Source organism: Cyanistes caeruleus, chromosome 29 (assembly GCF_971803275.1).
Source record: "Cyanistes caeruleus chromosome 29, bCyaCae1.hap1.1, whole genome shotgun sequence".
In the NCBI taxonomy this organism is placed as follows: domain Eukaryota; kingdom Metazoa; phylum Chordata; class Aves; order Passeriformes; family Paridae; genus Cyanistes; species Cyanistes caeruleus.
In genome coordinates, this window is record NC_141729.1 from 4657992 (window position 1) to 4676122 (window position 18131).

Sequence of the window (18131 nt, forward strand, 5' to 3'; positions counted from 1 at the left end):
CATGAAAGCGCAGGGCCGGTGTGTGAAGCTCTGTGCCGGCGTGTGCCGCACCCGCGGGAGCACAGGGGTACGGGGGTGTGCGGGTACGGGGGCACAGGGGTACGGGGGTGTGCGGGTACGGGGGCACAGGGGTACGGGGGTGTGCGGGTACGGGGGTACAGGCGTGTGCTGTGACCCGGGAGCGCTGTGTCGGTGCCACTGCTGCGGGCGCAGCTCCGGGCCCGGTGCAAGCGCTGGGGCCGGGCCGTCACAGTGGGGCTGGCGTGGTGACACAGGGCCGGTGCCACTGTCGCGCCGATCCCCACGCCGGGCAAGCGCTGATGCAGCACCAACCCCTGCAACCCAGGCCCCGCACGGCGCCAGTGTGGGCTCAGTACCAGTCCCGGTGCCAGTCCCGGTGCCGGTGCCGGTGCCAGTGCCGGTGCCGGTGCCGGTGCCGGTGCCGGTGCCGGTGCCGGGCAGCGCCAGTCCCGCGCGGTGTCACTGCGGGTTCCCGGCAATCCCGGCCCAGCGACAGTGACGGTGTCGGTGCCCGTCCCGTTCAGTGGCAGCCCGGTCCCGTTAAGCGCCAGTACCACCTCGGTGCCGAGCGGATCCCGCCCCCGGCCGCAGCACCGCCCCCCGCCCGCCCGCCCGGGGCTCCCGGGGCTCTCGGGGAGCGGGGCCGGTGCGGAGCGCGATGGTCCCGGCGGGGCCGCCCCGCTCGTGCCTCCTGCTGACGGCCGCGCTGCTGCCGCTGCTGCCGGTACCGGCACCGGGGGCAGCCCCGGGCCCCCCCGCGCTCACCGACGCCGAGATCGAGGAGTTTCTGCGGGGCTTCCTTGAACCCGGGGACGGCGGGGACCGGGACGCCGACCGGGACGGGGACGGTGCTGAGCTGGGCTTCGGCGCCGACCTCAGCATCGGCACCGGCACCGGTGAGTGTTCGGCACCAGGATCCCACGGGGAATGGGAGGGGTGGGATGGGCGGGACCCCCAAACCCGGCCCTGCCACGCTCCCCCTGCCTCGGCGTGGCTGCCCCTCCGCTTCTGTCCCCTCAGGCTCTCCGGGGTCGCTGGTGGAGCCTGAGAGACCCAAGAAGGGGAAAAAGGAAAAAAACCCCAAGAAGCCCAAGGAGAGACCCCGAGGCCCCAAGAAGGATAAGGACAAGGTTAAGGACAAAGACCGGGGCAAGAACAAACCCCCCAAGAAGTCCAAGGAGAAGCCACCAAAAGGCTCTGAAAAACCTCCAAAAGCCTCTGAAAAAACCCCAAAAGGCTCCAAGAAGCCCAAGGAGAAGCCACCCAAGGCCACCAAGCCCTCTGGCAAGAAGCCACCAGTGCCACCAAGCCCCTCCCCTGAACTCCCCAGTACTCTGCAGCCCTCACAGGGCAAAGAGGATGAAAAGACACACAGGTTCCTGGAGCCTTTGCACAACAAGGAGGAGGAGGAGGAGGAGGATGGAGGTGTCCGAGGTGAGTTTTGGGGCACTCATCTTGCCATTAGTGGGGTTGGGATGGGAGGCCTCAGCACAGCAGAGCATCATCCCACACTGTTCTCAGCTGCCCTGGCAGCACCCTACAGCTGGCTGGGCTTTGTGCCCTTGCGTTTCTCCTCTGTCTCCCCACTTTCTTTCCCATGGGATTTTCTTCCCACTGTGGGGCTAGGGGGGCCAGGACAGGGGCCTTGGGAGGCCACAGCAGTCCCTTGCTCTGTCTCTGTCCCCAGGAGAGCGAGAAGAGTCACTAAAAGAGCGCTGGGAGGACTGGAACCCTCAGCCGCAGCCAGGTAAGTGCCTTTTCCCAAGGGTCACCACCCTGTGTCATGAGGACGCTCCTCTGCAGGCCAGGGCCACCCCTATGAACCCTGGGAATGTCTTCTTGTGTTTTGGGACCACCTCCCTGTCTCCAAATGTCAACTTTCCACACCCCAATGCCATGTCCAGCTCCCCAGGGCCATGACCCTGCAACGCAGGCTACCTCCTTGTTCCCAAATGCCACCTTCCTGCACCCCTCTGTCACCTTCTTGTGTCTCAGCACCATCTCCCTACATCTCAGTGCCATCACCTTGCACACCAGGGCCACCTCCTTCCTCTCTGGTGTCACTTCCCTGCACTCCACTGCACTCTGGGCTAATTCCCTGCTCCCAGGTGTCACCTCCTGTATGCCCCAGGGCCGTCACCCTTACCTCAGGGCCTCCTTCCTATTCTCAAGTGCCACCTCCCTCCCTGTTGTCCCCTGCCTGCACCTCAGTGGAAACCTGTGCCCCTTTTCTGTGTGTCCCTTCTCTGCAGAGGTCCCTGAGGAGCCAGAACCCCCAACTCTGGACTACAATGAGCAGCTGGAGCGGGAGGACTACGAGGATTGTACGGTGCTGGGCTGTAGGCGGGGGGCCACGGGGGCCCCTGGCCTGCAGGGAGGGATGGAGGGCATGCCCCCCCCCCGCCTCTCACCACAAGGCTACTGCCACCCTCTCTGTCCCCAGTCGAGTACATCCGGCGGCAGCCCCCCAAGCCCCCAGGCAGGAGGAGACCTGACCGGGTCTGGCCCCAGCCCAAGGAGACAGGTACGTGGGAGGATGGGGACATGGGGGGGCTGGCACCGCTCAGGGTGAGGAAGGGGGACAGTCCCCAGCCTTGGGAGTCTGGGGAAGCAGCATTTTGGGGCAGCCTGAAGCTGGGGTGAACATGGGGACAGCACAGGGGGTGCATAGACCCTGTAGGGGTGTGAAGATCTCTTGGTGGCACAGAGGTCCTCTGGGGATATAGAGGGGTCCTGTAGGGACACAGAGAGCCCTGCAGGGACATGGGGACCCTGTGGGGGCATGGAGAACCCTGTAGGAAAATAGAGTTCCCATTGGAGCATGGAGGACTCTTGCGGGAACACCAGAGGTGTGGGGATCTCTGGGGACATGGGCATCCCAGTGGGATACAGAGGAGTCCGGTGGGGACATGGGGACCTCGTGGTACATGGGAACCCAAAAGGGAAATGTGGGTTCCAGAGGGGCATGCTGACCCCATAGGGAACAGAGGGCACCCTATAGGGACATGGGGACCCTCATTGCCTCCCCATCCTCAGCACAGCCCCTTTCCTCCCCCTCCCCCAAGCAGAGCCAGAGCCCCCCCTGCAGCCCCTCCCGCAGCCCCCCCTGCCTGGCCCGGTGACTGAAAGGGACTATGGCGAGGGCTTCGAGCCACCTGACTACGATGACTGTGAGTGATGAACCAGGAAGGATAAGGCACCCCAGCACCCCAATAATCCCTGCCCTTCCCATCTCCAGAAGGTTGTCCCAGCCCCACTCTGTGCCCTCCAGGGACCTACGGGCTGCCCCCCCCGACGAAGACCCATGAACATCCGGACAAAGAGGACAGGATGGAGACGGACAAGGAGAAAATCAGACCCTGTGAGAAGGGGTGGAGAAGGCTGGGCAGGGCCCAGTGGGAGTGGGGGTGCATGTTTCCGTGGTGGGCAGGTGTGCCCCAGGGTCGATGGCAAAGCCACAGGGAGGATGGCATGTCCCTGGGCTGTGTTCCATTCCCATGGTGGGTGTCAAATCCCCACGGTGGGTGGCACATCACCAGGGTGGGTGTCATGTCTTCAGGGATGGTGGCACATCCCTGGAGTGAGAGGCATGTCTCTGGGGTGAGTGACATGTCTGCATGGTGAGTGTCACATCCCCTGGGAGGTGGCATGTTCCTGGGGTGGGTGTCATGCCCCTAGCTCACTGGCACGTTCTTGGGGTGGGTGGCATGTTCCTGGGTACTGGTGTCATGTCCCTGGGGTGGGTATCACCTCACCAACAGTGAAGCCCAAGAAAGAGGAGGAGGAGGAGGAGGAGGAGCGCTGGGTGGAGGAGAAGGGCCAGGACCGCAAAGGTGAGTGCCAGTCCCCATTCCTGTACCCTCACACCTGTCCCTGTCCCTGCCCCCCTCACTGTGCCTTTTCCTTTCCCAGGAAAACCCAAAAAATCAGGAGGAAAGAAGGGGGATCCAGATGAGGAGGAATGGACCCCTCCAGCAGAGAAGAAAAGTGAGCATCCCCATTCCTGGGGTGACAGGGACACCATGCTGGGGGTGGAAGCCCATCACCCCCTACCCCTTGCTGTCTGCAGGGTGTCCCCCAATCGGGCTGGAGTCCCACCGCATCGAGGATGACCAGATCCTGGCCTCCTCCATGCTGCGTCATGGGCTGGGTGCCCAGCGTGGCCGCCTCAACATGCAGGTGAGGGTCACCCCCAGCACCCACCCCACAGGTCACGGTGACACCTCCACTCACACATCACTCACTGCTCCCCAGGCAGGCACCAACGAGGATGATTTCTTTGATGGGGCATGGTGTGCTGAGGATGACAGCCGGGCACACTGGCTCGAGGTGGACACCCGCCGCATCACCATGTTCACCGGTGTCGTCACCCAGGGTCGCGACTCTCAGATCCAGTATGGGGATATGGGGGTGGAGACGGGGATGTGGGGTAGGGGAGCAGCATGGGGACCCCGTCTCAACCTGTCCCTGTCCTCCCACAGTGATGACTTTGTCACCAGCTTCTATGTGGGCTTCAGCAACGACAGCCAACACTGGGTGATGTACAGCAATGGCTATGAGGAGATGGTGGGGACCTGTTCTGGGCGGGTGACATGGGAACAACGGGGGGACCCTCTTGGGTACATCTCTCCCTCCTTGGCAGATGTTTTACGGCAACGTGGACAAGGACACGCCAGTGCTGAGCGAGTTCCCTGAGCCAGTGGTGGCCCGGTATATCCGCATCTACCCCCAGCGCTGGAACGGGAGCCTCTGCCTGCGCCTTGAGGTCCTGGGGTGCCCCCTCTCTGGTAACAGTCACCCCAAAGCACCCTGGGGGGCACGGGGGGTGGGATCACTCCAGCAATTCCCTGCTGCTGTGTCCTTGTCCTCAGCTGTCAGCAGCTACTACACCCAGCAGAATGAGGTGACCTCCATGGACAACCTGGACTTCCGACACCACTCCTACAAGGACATGAGGCAGGTGAGCCCTGCTGGGGAGGCTGGGATACTCTGTAGGGGATGAAGTACTCTGTGAACAAATCCACTGAGTGGGATCCTCTGTGGGGTTGGAATACTGATGGTTGTGGGATCATCTGTGGGATGGGATCCTCCATGAGGAGTGGACACCTCTGTGGTGGTGGGCACATCTTTGGGGCATGGCATTCTCTGTGGTTGTGGGCACTTTCGTGGTGGTGGACATCTTCATGGGGTGGGATCCTCCATAGGTGTGGCATGCCCTGCAGGGTGTGGGCTCATGCCCCCCAAGCACTGCCCCCATCTCTCCCCACCCTGCAGCTGATGAAGGTGGTGAATGAGGAGTGTCCCACCATCACCCGCATCTACAACATAGGCAAGAGCTCACGGGGGCTGAAGATCTACGCCATGGAGGTTTCCGACAACCCGGGCGAGCATGAGACGGGTGAGGGAGGTGTGAGGGACTGGTGGCCCCCAGCCATGGTCCCAGGTGTTTGCTGACCCTCCTTGGCCCCTGCTTGCAGGTGAGCCAGAGTTCCGGTACACGGCGGGGCTGCACGGGAATGAGGCACTGGGCCGGGAGCTGCTGCTGCTGCTGATGCAGTTCCTGTGCAAGGAGTACCAGGATGGGAATCCCCGCGTGCGGGGCCTGGTCACCGACACCCGCATCCACCTCGTCCCGTCCCTCAACCCTGACGGCTACGAGCTGGCCCATGAGGCGGTGAGGGGGCAGCGGGGTGGGATGGGCCATGAGGCAGTGGGGTGGGATGTGGGGTGCTGGGATGGGCTGTGGGGCAGTAGGAGGCAGGCCCCCCTTACAGCTCACTACTGCCCTGGGCTGGCCACAGGGCTCCAAGCTGGGCACCTGAGATGTGTCAGTGGAGGGGATGGGACCTGCAGCAGTGGGATGGGACATGGGTGGTGGGATGCAGGCGCCCTAGACTCAGCGGTATCCTGGGCTGCCCACAGGGCTCTGAACTGGGCAACTGGGCACTGGGCCATTGGACAGAGGAAGGCTTTGACCTCTTTGAGAACTTCCCTGACCTGGCCTCAGCACTGTGGGCAGCTGAGGAGAGGCGGCTGGTGCCCCACCAGTTCCCCAACCATCACATCCCTATCCCGGAGCACTACCTGTCTGAGGATGCGGCGGTGAGTGTGGCGTAGGGCAGAGGGATGGGGAGAGGGTGGCAGGGGGTGACATTTCATTGCCCGTGCCTGCCTCACAGGTGGCAGCAGAGACACGGGCTGTCATAGCATGGATGGACAAGAACCCCTTTGTACTGGGAGCCAACCTGCAGGGTGGGGAGAAGCTGGTGTCCTTCCCCTTCGACACGGCCCGGCCCAGCCCCCCAACACCGGCAGCTGCCCCTCGTCCACTGGACTATGAGGATGAGCGCCCTGAGCTGCAGGAGACACCCGACCATGCTGTGTTCCGCTGGCTTGCCATCTCCTATGCCTCGGCACACCTCACCATGACTGAGACCTTCCGTGGAGGCTGCCATGCACAGGATGTAACCGATGCCATGGGCATCGTGCAGGGTGCTAAGTGGCACCCCCGGGCTGGCAGTAAGTTGGGGCCAGTGGTGTGGCTGCCCCATAACCTGGCCACTGGCAAGTGAGCAAGTCTGGGCATGTCTATGCTCTTGCAGGTATGAATGACTTCAGCTACCTGCACACCAACTGCCTGGAGCTCTCCATTTACCTGGGCTGTGACAAGTTTCCCCATGAGACTGAGCTGCAGCAGGAATGGGAGAACAACAAGGAGTCTCTGCTCACCTTCATGGAGCAGGTGTGTGCTGGGACATGGCCCAGCTGCCCCACCTGTCCCACACAATTCCACTCATCCCTTTTCCTCACCCAGATCCACCGGGGAATCAAGGGTGTAGTGACAGACCAGCAGGGAGAGCCCATTGCCAATGCCACCATTGTGGTGGGTGGCATCAATCACAACGTAAGGACAGGTAGGTACTGTGAAGTGCTGGCAGGGTACTGGCAGCACCATGCCACCCCCACCCCACCCTGCTGCCTCCTGTATCCGCAGCCAGCGGTGGAGACTACTGGCGCATCCTGAATCCGGGCGAGTACCGCGTGTCAGCACGGGCCGAGGGTTACAACCCCAGCGTCAAGACTTGCCATGTCCTCTACGACATCGGGGCCACCCAGTGCAACTTTGTCCTGTCCCGCTCCAACTGGAAGCGTATCCGGGAGATCATGGCCATGAACGGGAACCGGCCAATCCGCCGTGTGGTGCCTGGCCGGCCCATGACGCCCCGTGAGCGCCTGCGCCTACAGATGCGGCTGCGGCACCGCATGCGGCTGCGGGAGCAGATGCGGCTGCGGCGCCTCAATGCCACCATGGCCAGCAGCAGCCCCACAGCCCCGCCGTCCACCACAGCCCTGCCCTTCCCCTTCAGCAGCACAGCCTACACACCCTGGAGCCAGGAGCCACCCACTGCTGGCACCTGGGAGATGGACACTGAGACAGAGGTGGTCACCGAGCTGGTGACAGAGACGGAGGGCTGGGAGTTGCACACGGGGACGGCGCAGCCCCTCACCACAGCCGAAACCTACACCGTGAACTTTGGGGACTAGGAACACTTGACCCCTCACTCTGCTTCAAGCCATGGTCGGACGCTTCGGCATCCGCTTCCAACATCTTCCATGAGCCCAGGCAGCTGTTCCAGGTGGGCTCCAGCCCCTCACCTTGCTGCTTCCAAGGATTGTCGACAGCATTGCCAACAGCTGGGTGCTGTCAGGGACGTGCTACCCCATCCCTCAGAGCTGGGCAGTGCCAGCCCACTGTCCATGTCCCAGTGGGATGGCAGGGTTGGTACTGCTCTCCTGGGCAGGGCCCATGGAGGCAGGCACAGCCTTTCTCCCCTCTGTATAGTTTTTGTTACACAAATAAATCAAGTTATATTGGTATGAACATCTTGTCCCTCCAGTGCTTCCCCACCCAGCTGTTACCCTCCCAGAGGACAAAGGCAGTGGGTTGCCAGGACCCCTTGAGGGGTGGGGGCTTGTGGAGTCTGTGCCCTCCCTATGGTCAGTGTCCAACTTCCATGTCCCCATCCTCACTGTCAGCTCCAAAGCTGGAGAAGGTGATGGGCTGGCAGGTGAGGTTGCGCAGGTTGACGAGGCAGGCAGTCTGTGTGGCACTGAAGTCTGGCACTGTCACCAGCAGCACCCGCTGCCCCTCCTTCCCTGCAAACACAAGTGCATGTCAGGCAGAGGAGTCCCCCAGCAGCCCCCAATGCGGGTTTCCAACCCCCACGATGATCTGGGTGTGCTGTGAGACCCACCTTGGAGCAGCTTGGACTGGAAGTGGGGCGCATTGCCGCAGAAGTAGACGTGAGGGCAGTCGGTGAGGATAAATGGGTCAGATTTGTAGAACGGGTAACAGCCTGGGGAAGATGGGAATTAGGGGGGAGCCCCTGGCAAAGCCCCCCATTCAACAACCTCCCAGCCCTCACCATACCGAGGGTGTCTGGGGCCGTGGGGCTGATGTGTCCTGCCAGCAGTGTCCACTCCAGGATCTCCAGGTAGTCATCCATGCTACTGTATTTGAAGATATCACTGATGTTTTGTCCTGACGTCCCCAGAAACCTACATCATGGGGGAAAGAAGGAGAGCTTTAGATGCTGGGCATGTTGGGACATGTCCCATGGTCCCACGCCACTGACAGTCACCAGAGCACCAGGTTAGTTTACCTGACACCGTCCAGGTTGGCCTGGTAGGGGTTGGTGACGAGGTGCAGAGTGGCGTAGGCACCGGCCAGGGGCAGCATGCAGCGGTGTAGGGGCTGCTGCGGCAGCGTGTAGTTGGTGGGGTCAAACTCGCCGGGCATCACGTCCACAGGCACGGAGCTCTGTGGGTAGAACAGGGACTAACTGGGTGGCCAAAGTGCCCTCCAAGGGGGCTCAGAGCAAAGCGCTGGTGTCACTGCTGCTCCTTTTTCCCAGGACACCGCACCTCGCTCCACCAGATCCCAGGAGAAGGATCTGGAGCTGGGCTGTAATCTACCTCCCCATATTGGGTGCTCAAAGGGAAATTGGCTGCTGGGGAAGGGGGTTTTGCCACCCTGCACTCCTGATTGCTACCCCATGTCAGGAACTAGGCTCCCTCCCCCAAAGGAACCTGATTCCCTGGCCAACCCTGAGCACTCACACAGAGCTGCAGCAGGATCTCATCCAGCATCTTCACAGCCTCCACACTTGCAGCCTGGGTCTTCTTGGTCAAGTACTTGGCCTAGGTGAGCGGGAAGACAGTGAGGGACAATCCTGCACCCCCTCTTCCCTCTCTCCACACCCTCCCAGTGCCCCAGGAGCACCACGAAGGCTGCAGCTCCCTCCTTGCTGTACCTTGTTGATGGTGTCTCGGCTCTGTGTGTTCTGGCTCAGCAGATTCCCAGCCAGAATGACACGGGTGATGTGAGCAGCACAGCTCTGCTCGCCCTCTGCACCCAGTTGCCCCGTCACCACATCCACCAGTAGCTGAGTGCTCAGCAGGGCCTCCCCACTCACACTGCCCAGCCCCAGTCCTGAGGCCAGCAGCACAAACCTGGATGGATGGAGAGGCTCAGGCAGTGCCACGCTCCCAAACTTAAGGGCTTCAGAGAGCTGGGGCAGAGGGCCCAGACACCTGCCAGCCCTCTTGGGACAAGGGGCTCAGGGACACAGCAGGGACACACTGCCAGCCCCAGTCCTGCTGCTGCTGACTCACCGGTCAGAGCTGGGCCCGTTCCAGGGCAGTGGTGGCGGCAAGTCGGTGAAGCAGTGATCCTCCACCAGGAATCTGCCGTCGTCCTGCTCAGAGCCATACACAGCCAAGATGGTCCCTATAGCAGAGCAGGTGGTCAACCCTGGCCAGCACCTGCAGGGTGGGTGCCACCACAGAGCCACCACTGTCCCTTACCTGTCACCAGCCTCTGCACATCAATGGCTCCTTCCAGCTTGATCCGCTGCAGCTCATCCTCCAGGATCAGCTCGTCAGAGGGCTGGATGTACTTGGGCAGGGGTGGCTGAGGCACCAGGTTGTGCTGCGAGAGCACAGGGACAGTTCTGACAGCCTCAGCAAGGACCAGCAGGCCCCAAGGACCTTTCCCAACCCCAGACCCCCATCACCAGTACAGCCAACAAACCAGCTGGGGGCCCTGGCAGCTGGAACCCCCCATATGGGCCAGTTTCACTGAGCGCTGGAAAAGCATCACTGAGCAAGTGGTGGCAAGCAGGAGGGAGGGACAGATGGAAAAAAGGTGGGTTTAGATTGGATATGGGGAAGGAATACCCTGTGATGGTGGTGAGGCCCTGGCACAGGTTGCCCAGAGAAGCTGTGGCTGCCTCTGGATCCCTGAAAGTGTTCAAGGCCTGGCTGGATGGGGCTTGGAGCAACCTGGGCTAGTGGAAGGTATCCCAGCCCATGGATGAGTTTTAAGGTTTCTTCCAACCCAACCCATTCCATGTTTCCATGATTTCATAAGGAACACAAACACACACACACACATGCTGGCACCAAGGTGGCATCCAGGGACAGGCTGGGCAAAGGCCATCCTGCTCAAATCCCTGCCAGTGCCCTGGCTACAAGCACAGGGAAGCCATGGAAACCCAGCTGAGCTCTGAAGTGTGCTGGCACAACCCCCCAAACTGTGCAGAGGAGGAGGAAGAGGTGGTGAGCCCATTACCTCCTCGCTGATCTCCTGCAGGATGGAGGGCTGGAGCTCCATGGCCTTGAAGAGCGTCCCCACCACGCAGCACTTCTCTCCTGCCTGCAGCTCTGAGAGCTTCCGCAGTGCAATGTCATTCCCTGTGGAGAGACGTAGGTCAGTGGCCTCAGGGTGGTGGCGGGCACAGTGCAGGGCTAGTGGGAGCAGCTGAAGGGCCCCAGTGTTGAGGCCAGCAAGAGGAGGTGGGGAATGTTGGGAAGTCTCCTGCTTTTCCTTGAGGCACGGTGCCGAACAGACATGTGTGGGCCAGATGGGGCCGAGGAGCATTCCAGAGCCTGCAAGCCTTCAGGCATTTCCTTTGTGCTGGGGGGAAAGCTGGGTCATGGTGGTGTGTTTAGCTCCCAGTAACAGCTCTACCCAGGAAGGGTCCAGGATGCAATGTTCCTGCCCTTGGGCATTGGGGGCTGCTGTTCCTGCTCTTCACCCCGGGGATGGCCCAAACATCCTACTCAGAGTTGACAGATCACTCAACACCTCCAAACCTGACCTCTGCCAGGGCCAGATCCTCTGCCCCAGATCCCTGTGGAATTCAGGATCCCCATTACATTCAGAGAAGATCCTGACATGCTGACAGGTCCCTGGGCTTTAGGCAAGGATCCACAGGGGACACAGGCTGGGAGAACCTCAGGAGCTGAAAGAAGCATCGCAGCCCCAGCTGCATTCACTTTGTAGCTGAGAAGCAAAAGTCTCCCTCACCACAAGGTGAGCTAAAAACTTCTTACCCCACAACCCTGGGGACCCAGAGGTGCTCCAGCCCCATTCAGTGTGCATCTTCCCATCCCAAATGTGGCTGTGAGATTGTCATTCCCCATTCAAACCAGCCTGTTAAGTCCATCCTGAGCCTCAGACGCCAGAGAAGAGGAAGGAACCTGCTCCTGGTCTCCTCTCCCAAAACAACACTGCCTGCGCCAGCTCCTCGTCCTTTCTGGGTGACATTTCTCCTCCCAAAAATCTCACTTTGCTCATCATGTGCTGCTGAACACGATTCTTGTCTCAAGGAGAGCACCCCACTGCCATCCCTGGCGTCCCACACTGGAAACATGGATTCCCGAGCTCGGGAATGCAAACACTATGAGTCAGAACAAAAACAATCCTGTTGAAGTTTCTTATTTTTGGCTCAAACTCCCCAAAATGTGTGTTCAGGGGGGAGGGGGCTGTGCTCTCCAGATTTTTGCCTGCAGGCACTTCCTGCTGGGAGACAAACCCCTAAATCTGGTCCCATCCCAGGACTCCAGGAGGTGGAGCTTTACAAACCACTGGGTCCTGTCACACTTGGCAAAGTTCAGGGTGGACAACCAAGGAATGACATCTGCTGTGGGACCAGCACTGGCTTTGCTTCCACACAGCCCACGGGGCTGGGAAGAGCACAAGAGCAGGCGTCCAGCCCAAAAGCTTCCACTGAAGGGGTTTTTGCCCATAGAAGGGCAAAGCCAAAGGAAATTCGATCGCAGGCTGTGCCCAGGCTGGGGGGGCAGAGCCTCAGCAGCACCAGCATTGCTTCATGCTGCGGATGGAAACTCTGAGTGTCCCACCCACAGAACCACAACCCCCTGGCCAGGAAACAACCCCCCCCAACACCTCTCACACCCCTGCACCCTCCTGTACCCCACTTCTTTCTACTACCCTTCCTGCAGGTACCCTGACAAACCTCACACTCAACTCCTGCTCCTAAAAGTGTGTGGGGCGATGTGACAATTGTGTTCTCCCTGCCCACACCCCCCCTTCTATCTGTGATGGGGAATGCAGTTTGTCCCAAGGTCAGAACTCCAGGTGGGAGCTGCAGCAGGATTATCACATAATTACAAATATTATCACATAATCACAAATGGATTATCCCATCATTGCTGTGCATCCCAGAGCTATGGGGCTAAGCTGCTTCAGCTGGGCTGTGCTGCACAGCCTGTCAAGGGTGTAAAATGTCACTGGAGACTGGCAGAACTGGCTACACTGGAGCTGCTCAGGTTGCAGGAAGGTTGTGGGTGGATCCCAGCCTGGCAGGGATGGACTGCCCCCCAACAAGGATGGATCTTGACCACAGGGATGCCTGCAGGGTACATTACATCCAGCCTGAGAACGAGAAAACTAACTCACTTCTGGACCCCAGATATATATCTGGTCAAACATGGATATAAAATCTAAAGGCAGCTCCACAGACGTTTGTTGCCAAGGCCATCACTAACCTATGTTCCCAAGTGCCACATCCACACAACTGTTATTTCCCCACAGGGATGGGGACTCTAGCACTGCCCTGGGCAGTCTGTGCCCTTTCCATGAAGGAATTTTCCCAATATCCAATCTGAACTCTCCTGGTGCGACTCGAGGTTGTGTCCTCTTGTCCTATCCCTTGCTTCCTGGAAGCAGAGCCTGACGCCCTACTGGCTGCACCCTCCTGCCAGGAAATTGTGGTGAGCCAGAAAGTCCCCTCTAAACCTCCTTCTCTCCAGCCTGAGCCCCCCAGCCACTCCTGGTGCTCCAGCCCATTCCCCAGCTTTGTCCCTACCCCTGGACACGCTCCAGCCCCTCAGTGTTTTTCCTGGGGCAGGGCTCTGACAAACAGAGGGTTCCCCCCGGGCTCACCCCATCGGTTCCGTGCACGCTGCTCCAGGCCCGGCCGCATCCCGGCGAGGCGCACGGCGTAGATATGGGCGTACTGCCGGGAGAAGCTGCGCTCGCCCAGCTGGAAGGGCTGTGAGCAGTCTGAATAGCCTGACACAGGCACCCGGGGGAAGGTGGGGGGCTCGGCCGAGGGGGGGGCCAGCAGCCCCTGTGCCGTGGGGGCTGCCTGCTCTGAAAACATGGTGTGGGACATGGGGGTCTAACGAAGGATCTGGAAAATAAATTGGTGAATTAAGGACCCTAGCTCCCACCTGGCCATCACCATCACCCCAAGACACAACAATCCCCCTGAAAATCTTCTCCACCCCCAAAATACAAACCATGTCTGGGTCTGACCCTCCTTCTGCACACTGCATCTCCTCAGCCCCCGTTCCTCCCTTTCTCCTTGAAACCCAGGGCATCCCAAACTCAGCCTGGTGACTGCACCAGACCAACCTCTCCTAAAATCTCCTCCCACAGAATAGGACACCTGAAGACCCCACAAAATACACCTTGGACACCGGATCCTCCCAGGACCCCCCCTCTCCCAAATGGACTCAGGACCCGCATAGCACCCTGACATCCCCGGGTACCAGTGCCTCCCTCTGGCACAATCCTCCTTCCCGCGGCACTGGGCCCCCACACACCTCCCTGGCACCGGGGAACCCCCGAAGGCACAACAGCCCCCCCAACCCCAGCCCCCTTCAGGCTGCAGGACATCACAGGGTCCCCCCAGCCCCCTCAACCGGGATCTCCCCCGCTCCCAAACGGGAATAAGCCCTCGGCCGCCGCTCGGGGTTCCCGCAGGTCACGTACGGCCTGAGGGGTCAGAGGTCGAGGGTCGCCGCTGACACCGGCACTCGCCATGAGGGTGGGGCCGAGGCGGGAAAAGGCGCGAACGCTGCAAAGCCGGAAGTTGTGTTCCGCGCGGCGGAAGTGACGTTCGGGTCACCGCGGCAACCGCTGTGGAGCGGGCGGTGCGAGAGTACCGCACGGGGGGACATGGAGGGGACGGCGAGATGTCGGGATCGATCCCGGAGCCACACCGAGCCCATGGGATGAAGGGGAGACAGTGACCAAACCCTGGGGGACATCATGACCGACCCCAGAGGGGTCGAGAGGACACCAGGGGGTCCAGAGAGGACACCAGGACTCACCCCGGGGGGACACTAAGCCCAAGCCCTTGCACTCCCCAGGGCCCTGAGGGGTCCAGAGAGGACCCCGGGATAGACCTCACCCATCTCGGGATAGACCCTCCGGAGCCCTCGGGCCAGTGGCCAGTCTGGCCACTCCCTCCCTGCCCCACACTTTGGGGGACTTACGGGCAGCTTCCCTGAAGGGACGAGGCTGAGGAGGTTGGGGGCTGCTGAGCTCCCCCATATCCGCCCCGAGGCCCTCGGTGTCCCCTTCCTGCGGGGGTGGAGGTGTGAGGCAGGAAGGGCTCTGGGGAGCAGCCGCGTTCTGTTTTAAGGCGTTTTGGGGTTTTGGTCCCCCACCCCCACAGCCCGCGGCCTCGCTATAAAAGGTGTCAGGGCAGTGACCCCCTGTCAGTCACCTGCTGTCACCGGCTCAGTGTGCTCACCATGGCTGCCACCTTCTTCCTGCTGCTGCTGCTGCTGGGAGGTAATGGGGACCCTCCTGCCTCCCAGGGGCGATGATCACCCCGAGGTGGAGAGGAGACACATGGGGACAATGGGGGTGGCAGCCTGGATGATTGAGCTTGGGGGGCTGGGGTCTGTGTGGGGACCTGTGTGTGACAGGGATGGGGTCTCTGTAGTGACAGGCACTTAGGGATGTGAGGAGGAGGACAAGGGGACAAGCAGGAGGGATGGTGAGGGCTTGGGAGTTGCTGGGATGGTGTCTTATGAGAACAAGCACCTGGGGGTGGCACGGATGGCGTCCTCACAGAAGGATGTGAGGGCAGGAGGGATGGTGGGGATGGGGCTGAATACCTGGGACTGGTGGTTTAGGAGTCTGGGCACCTCCGCGGCCCCTATGATTGGCACCCAACCTGCAGCCATGCTCACTGTCCTGTCCCCATGCAGCAACACAGGCCACACCTTCCCTGCCCTGCCAGGGTGACCCAATGTCCCGGTGCTGGGACATGGCCATGGTCACACGCTGTGGCTGGGAGCAGCCGTGCCAGCACCTCTGGGACAGCCTGGTGAGTGCCCCACCCCCAAGTACTGCCAGGGCCACCCAGGAGACCAGGCAGCCCTGAAGGTCTTTTGTGTCTCTACAGGTGAATGTGGATGAAAGGGACAACATGACTGATGGGGATGGTGTGGCGCAGGGCAGGGGGATTAAGTGCAGCCTGTGCACCAAGGCCCTGAGGAAGATAAAGACACTAGCAGGTGACGACCCCGACCAGGTGAGAGGAGATGAGGGTCTGGGGGGCTGGGCCAGGAGCCCACTCCCTATGGCCCCTAACCTGCAGTGGCTTTGGCAGGACGCAGTGGCAGCAGCACTGCAGAAGGGCTGCCGGGTGCTGGGCCGGGTCATGGGCAGGCTGTGCCAGCGGCTGGTGAACAAGTACAAGGACCAGATCACTGAGGCGCTGCAGAACGGGGACATGCCCCGGGACATCTGCACTGCCATGGGCATCTGCCGGTCCTGAGCATGGTCAGTGCCCACCTGTATCCTGATGCTGCATCCCATGGCCTGATCCTGCACTCTGCATCCTGTGTCTTGCATCCCACATCCTGCATCCTGATCCCATACCCCATATACCCTGTGTCCTGCACCCCGTATCCCAACCTACATCCCGCATCCTGCACCATGCCCTGCACCCTGCATCGCAATCCCACACCCCCTGTCCTGCACCCTACGACCTGGTCCTGAACCCACATCCTGCACCCATATCCTGATGCTGCAACAAATGTCCTGCACTCCATGTCCCAGTCCTGCACTATGTCCTGAACCCTGCATGCTGATCCCATATCCCCCCTCTGCGTCCCACACTTTGCACCCCACATCCTGCACCCCCACACCTGCCGGAGGGGTGGGAGTGTGCTTGGGGTTTCTGAACCTTCCCTGCTGCAGCCTTGTAGGGTGGGGGTGAACCAGGTCACCCCAAAGTGTGTTGTGGAGCAGGAGGAAGGCTAGAGAAGCTGCTTCTGCTGGCCCCCGACTCACCCCCTGCTCTTTCCTTTCTCCACAGGCACAGCCCCAAGTGCCCCCCAAACCCCGATGCTCCTCCAGTCCCTGATGCCCCCGCAGCCCAGCCATCTCTCTCCGCCACAATAAAGTCCCTCCTCTGGCTCCACGTGTCTTGTTTGTCTGCCCTGGGGGGACACGGTGACAAGGGTGTATGGCACCAGGCACTAGCAGGGGACAGTCTGGCCCTGGCTTGCCCCCAAGGGCCAAGGTGACACCAAAGATGCCAGCGCTAGTGTGGGGATGTGTCCCATGTGGGCTTGAGTGAGCGGTCCTGGCCATCGCTGTCCCCTCACTATGCACCAGCATGTGTCCCCATGTCTGGCACTGCATCTGTCCCTGCACTTGGCACTGACACTTGTCACCCACTTGTCACCAGCACTGCCATGGGCTTGGGATCATTCTCTGTGTCCCAAACACACGGAATTGGCACTGTCCCAGCTGAGCACAGGGAATCCCTTCTTCAGTCCCAGCCAGTCAGAGCACAGGGAATCCCACACCCCTTTTTCTTTATTTCCAGACAATTTGAGTGCAGGGAATCTCTTCTGTTTGCCTCTGGCCAATTGGAACAGAGAGACTGCAGGTCTCTGAGGGCTGCCATCAATTAGAACTCAAGGATATTTTTCTGATGCAAACCGATCAGAACAGACAGAATCCTGCTGGCTGAGGGCTGCAGCCAAGCAAACAGAGGGGATCCCCTTCCCCTCCTGCAATGAGCTGTGGGGATCCCACTGCCACCCATGGATCTGGGGCTTCAGGAGCAGCACCACTGGGTGGCTTTGTCCCTTCAGGTGACACAGACACCTGTGTCCCAAGCCCCTTAATGTGCACTCCCAGCCATGGGGTGACCCTGCACTTTGTGAGGACACCAAGACCCTACAGCAGTCCCAGCCTCCCAGGTTGGGCCCACATCCTGTGGTGATCCTGTCCACTCAGGTGGTCCAGGATGCCCAAGAGTTACCCCAGCACCCTGAGATGTCCCTAGATGCTCAGTGCCCCCATGTCCCAGGGTGACCCTAAGACCCCTGCAGTGGCCCCAAATATCACAGATATAACCCTGGACCACCAGGATGGTCCATATCATGGGGCAGCCCCACACCCCCAGGGTTGACCCCACCCTGAGTGGGCCCCAGACCCTGGAGTGCCCCAAACCTCCAAAGGGACCACAACGCCCTGTGGTGTCCCAGGAGAACCCCTCCACCCTGGGGTGCTTCCAGAGCCCTCAGGGAACCACAATATGCTCCAGTATTACCAGATCCTTAGAGAAATCCCAAGCACCCTGGGGTGCCCATGACCCACAGAGGGACCCCAATATTCTGGTCCAGACCCTCTGGTGAACTTAAATCTCTGGGATACCCCAGACCTTTCAGGGAACATGTGTGAGGACATGGCTGGAAGGGCATGTGTACCCCAGTATACCCACCTCCATCTGGTCTATTTCTAGTGCACTCTGGTCAGTCTCTGCACCTCAGGGATCACTGGTGGGGAGCTCCTCTACCCCGATATCCCACTCAAAGTACCCCCCAAAAAGCCCCTTATCTCTAGGCCAATCCCCTTGGGGGGCTTTCCCCCAGCAAAGGTTCCGGGGTGCGCTGGAGCCCTCCTTGCTGCAGCTGGGTGAGGATGGGGAGGGGGTGAGGGCATGGGAAGCTCCTTGGCTGCCCCATACCCATTTGGGTACGTC

General features: G+C 60.7%; 3 protein-coding genes across 5 annotated transcripts; 2 read left to right on the plus strand and 1 right to left on the minus strand.

The window, feature by feature from the left end:
• Nucleotides 1-614: 614 nt before the first annotated feature.
• On the plus strand, nt 615-7903 carry AEBP1 (AE binding protein 1). Of its 3 annotated transcripts, none has more exons than XM_086865233.1 (21): nt 615-917; nt 1042-1455; nt 1709-1768; nt 2274-2345; nt 2465-2545; nt 3090-3191; nt 3293-3382; nt 3783-3854; nt 3934-4008; nt 4091-4200; nt 4276-4415; nt 4503-4587; nt 4664-4808; nt 4893-4981; nt 5296-5419; nt 5499-5695; nt 5944-6123; nt 6201-6540; nt 6624-6763; nt 6836-6935; nt 7016-7903. In XM_086865233.1, the coding sequence occupies exons 1-21, from the start codon at nt 680-682 to the stop codon at nt 7564-7566; spliced, it is 3405 nt and encodes a 1134-aa protein (XP_086721359.1). In that variant the 5' UTR covers nt 615-679; the 3' UTR covers nt 7567-7903. The 3 variants fall into 3 exon arrangements, with proteins under 3 accessions (XP_086721359.1, XP_086721360.1, XP_086721357.1); XM_086865231.1 differs by having other exon boundaries at nt 641-917; nt 3087-3191; XM_086865234.1 differs by lacking the exon at nt 3090-3191 and having other exon boundaries at nt 634-917; nt 3260-3382.
• POLD2 (DNA polymerase delta 2, accessory subunit) lies at nt 7865-14249 on the minus strand. Its single transcript, XM_086865273.1, has 11 exons — nt 14108-14249; nt 13274-13523; nt 10655-10776; nt 9889-10012; nt 9697-9811; nt 9336-9534; nt 9142-9222; nt 8685-8842; nt 8453-8580; nt 8277-8378; nt 7865-8178 (listed from the first exon to the last, which is right to left on the minus strand). Exons 2-11 carry the CDS (start codon nt 13503-13505, stop codon nt 8021-8023), a joined length of 1419 nt encoding a protein of 472 aa, XP_086721399.1. The 5' UTR covers nt 13506-13523; nt 14108-14249; the 3' UTR covers nt 7865-8020.
• On the plus strand, nt 14233-16552 carry LOC111938913 (saposin-C-like). The gene is made up of 5 exons (XM_023940873.2): nt 14233-14914; nt 15337-15455; nt 15534-15662; nt 15741-15913; nt 16452-16552. Exons 1-4 carry the CDS (start codon nt 14875-14877, stop codon nt 15906-15908), a joined length of 456 nt encoding a protein of 151 aa, XP_023796641.1. The 5' UTR covers nt 14233-14874; the 3' UTR covers nt 15909-15913; nt 16452-16552.
• Nucleotides 16553-18131: the final 1579 nt, after the last annotated feature.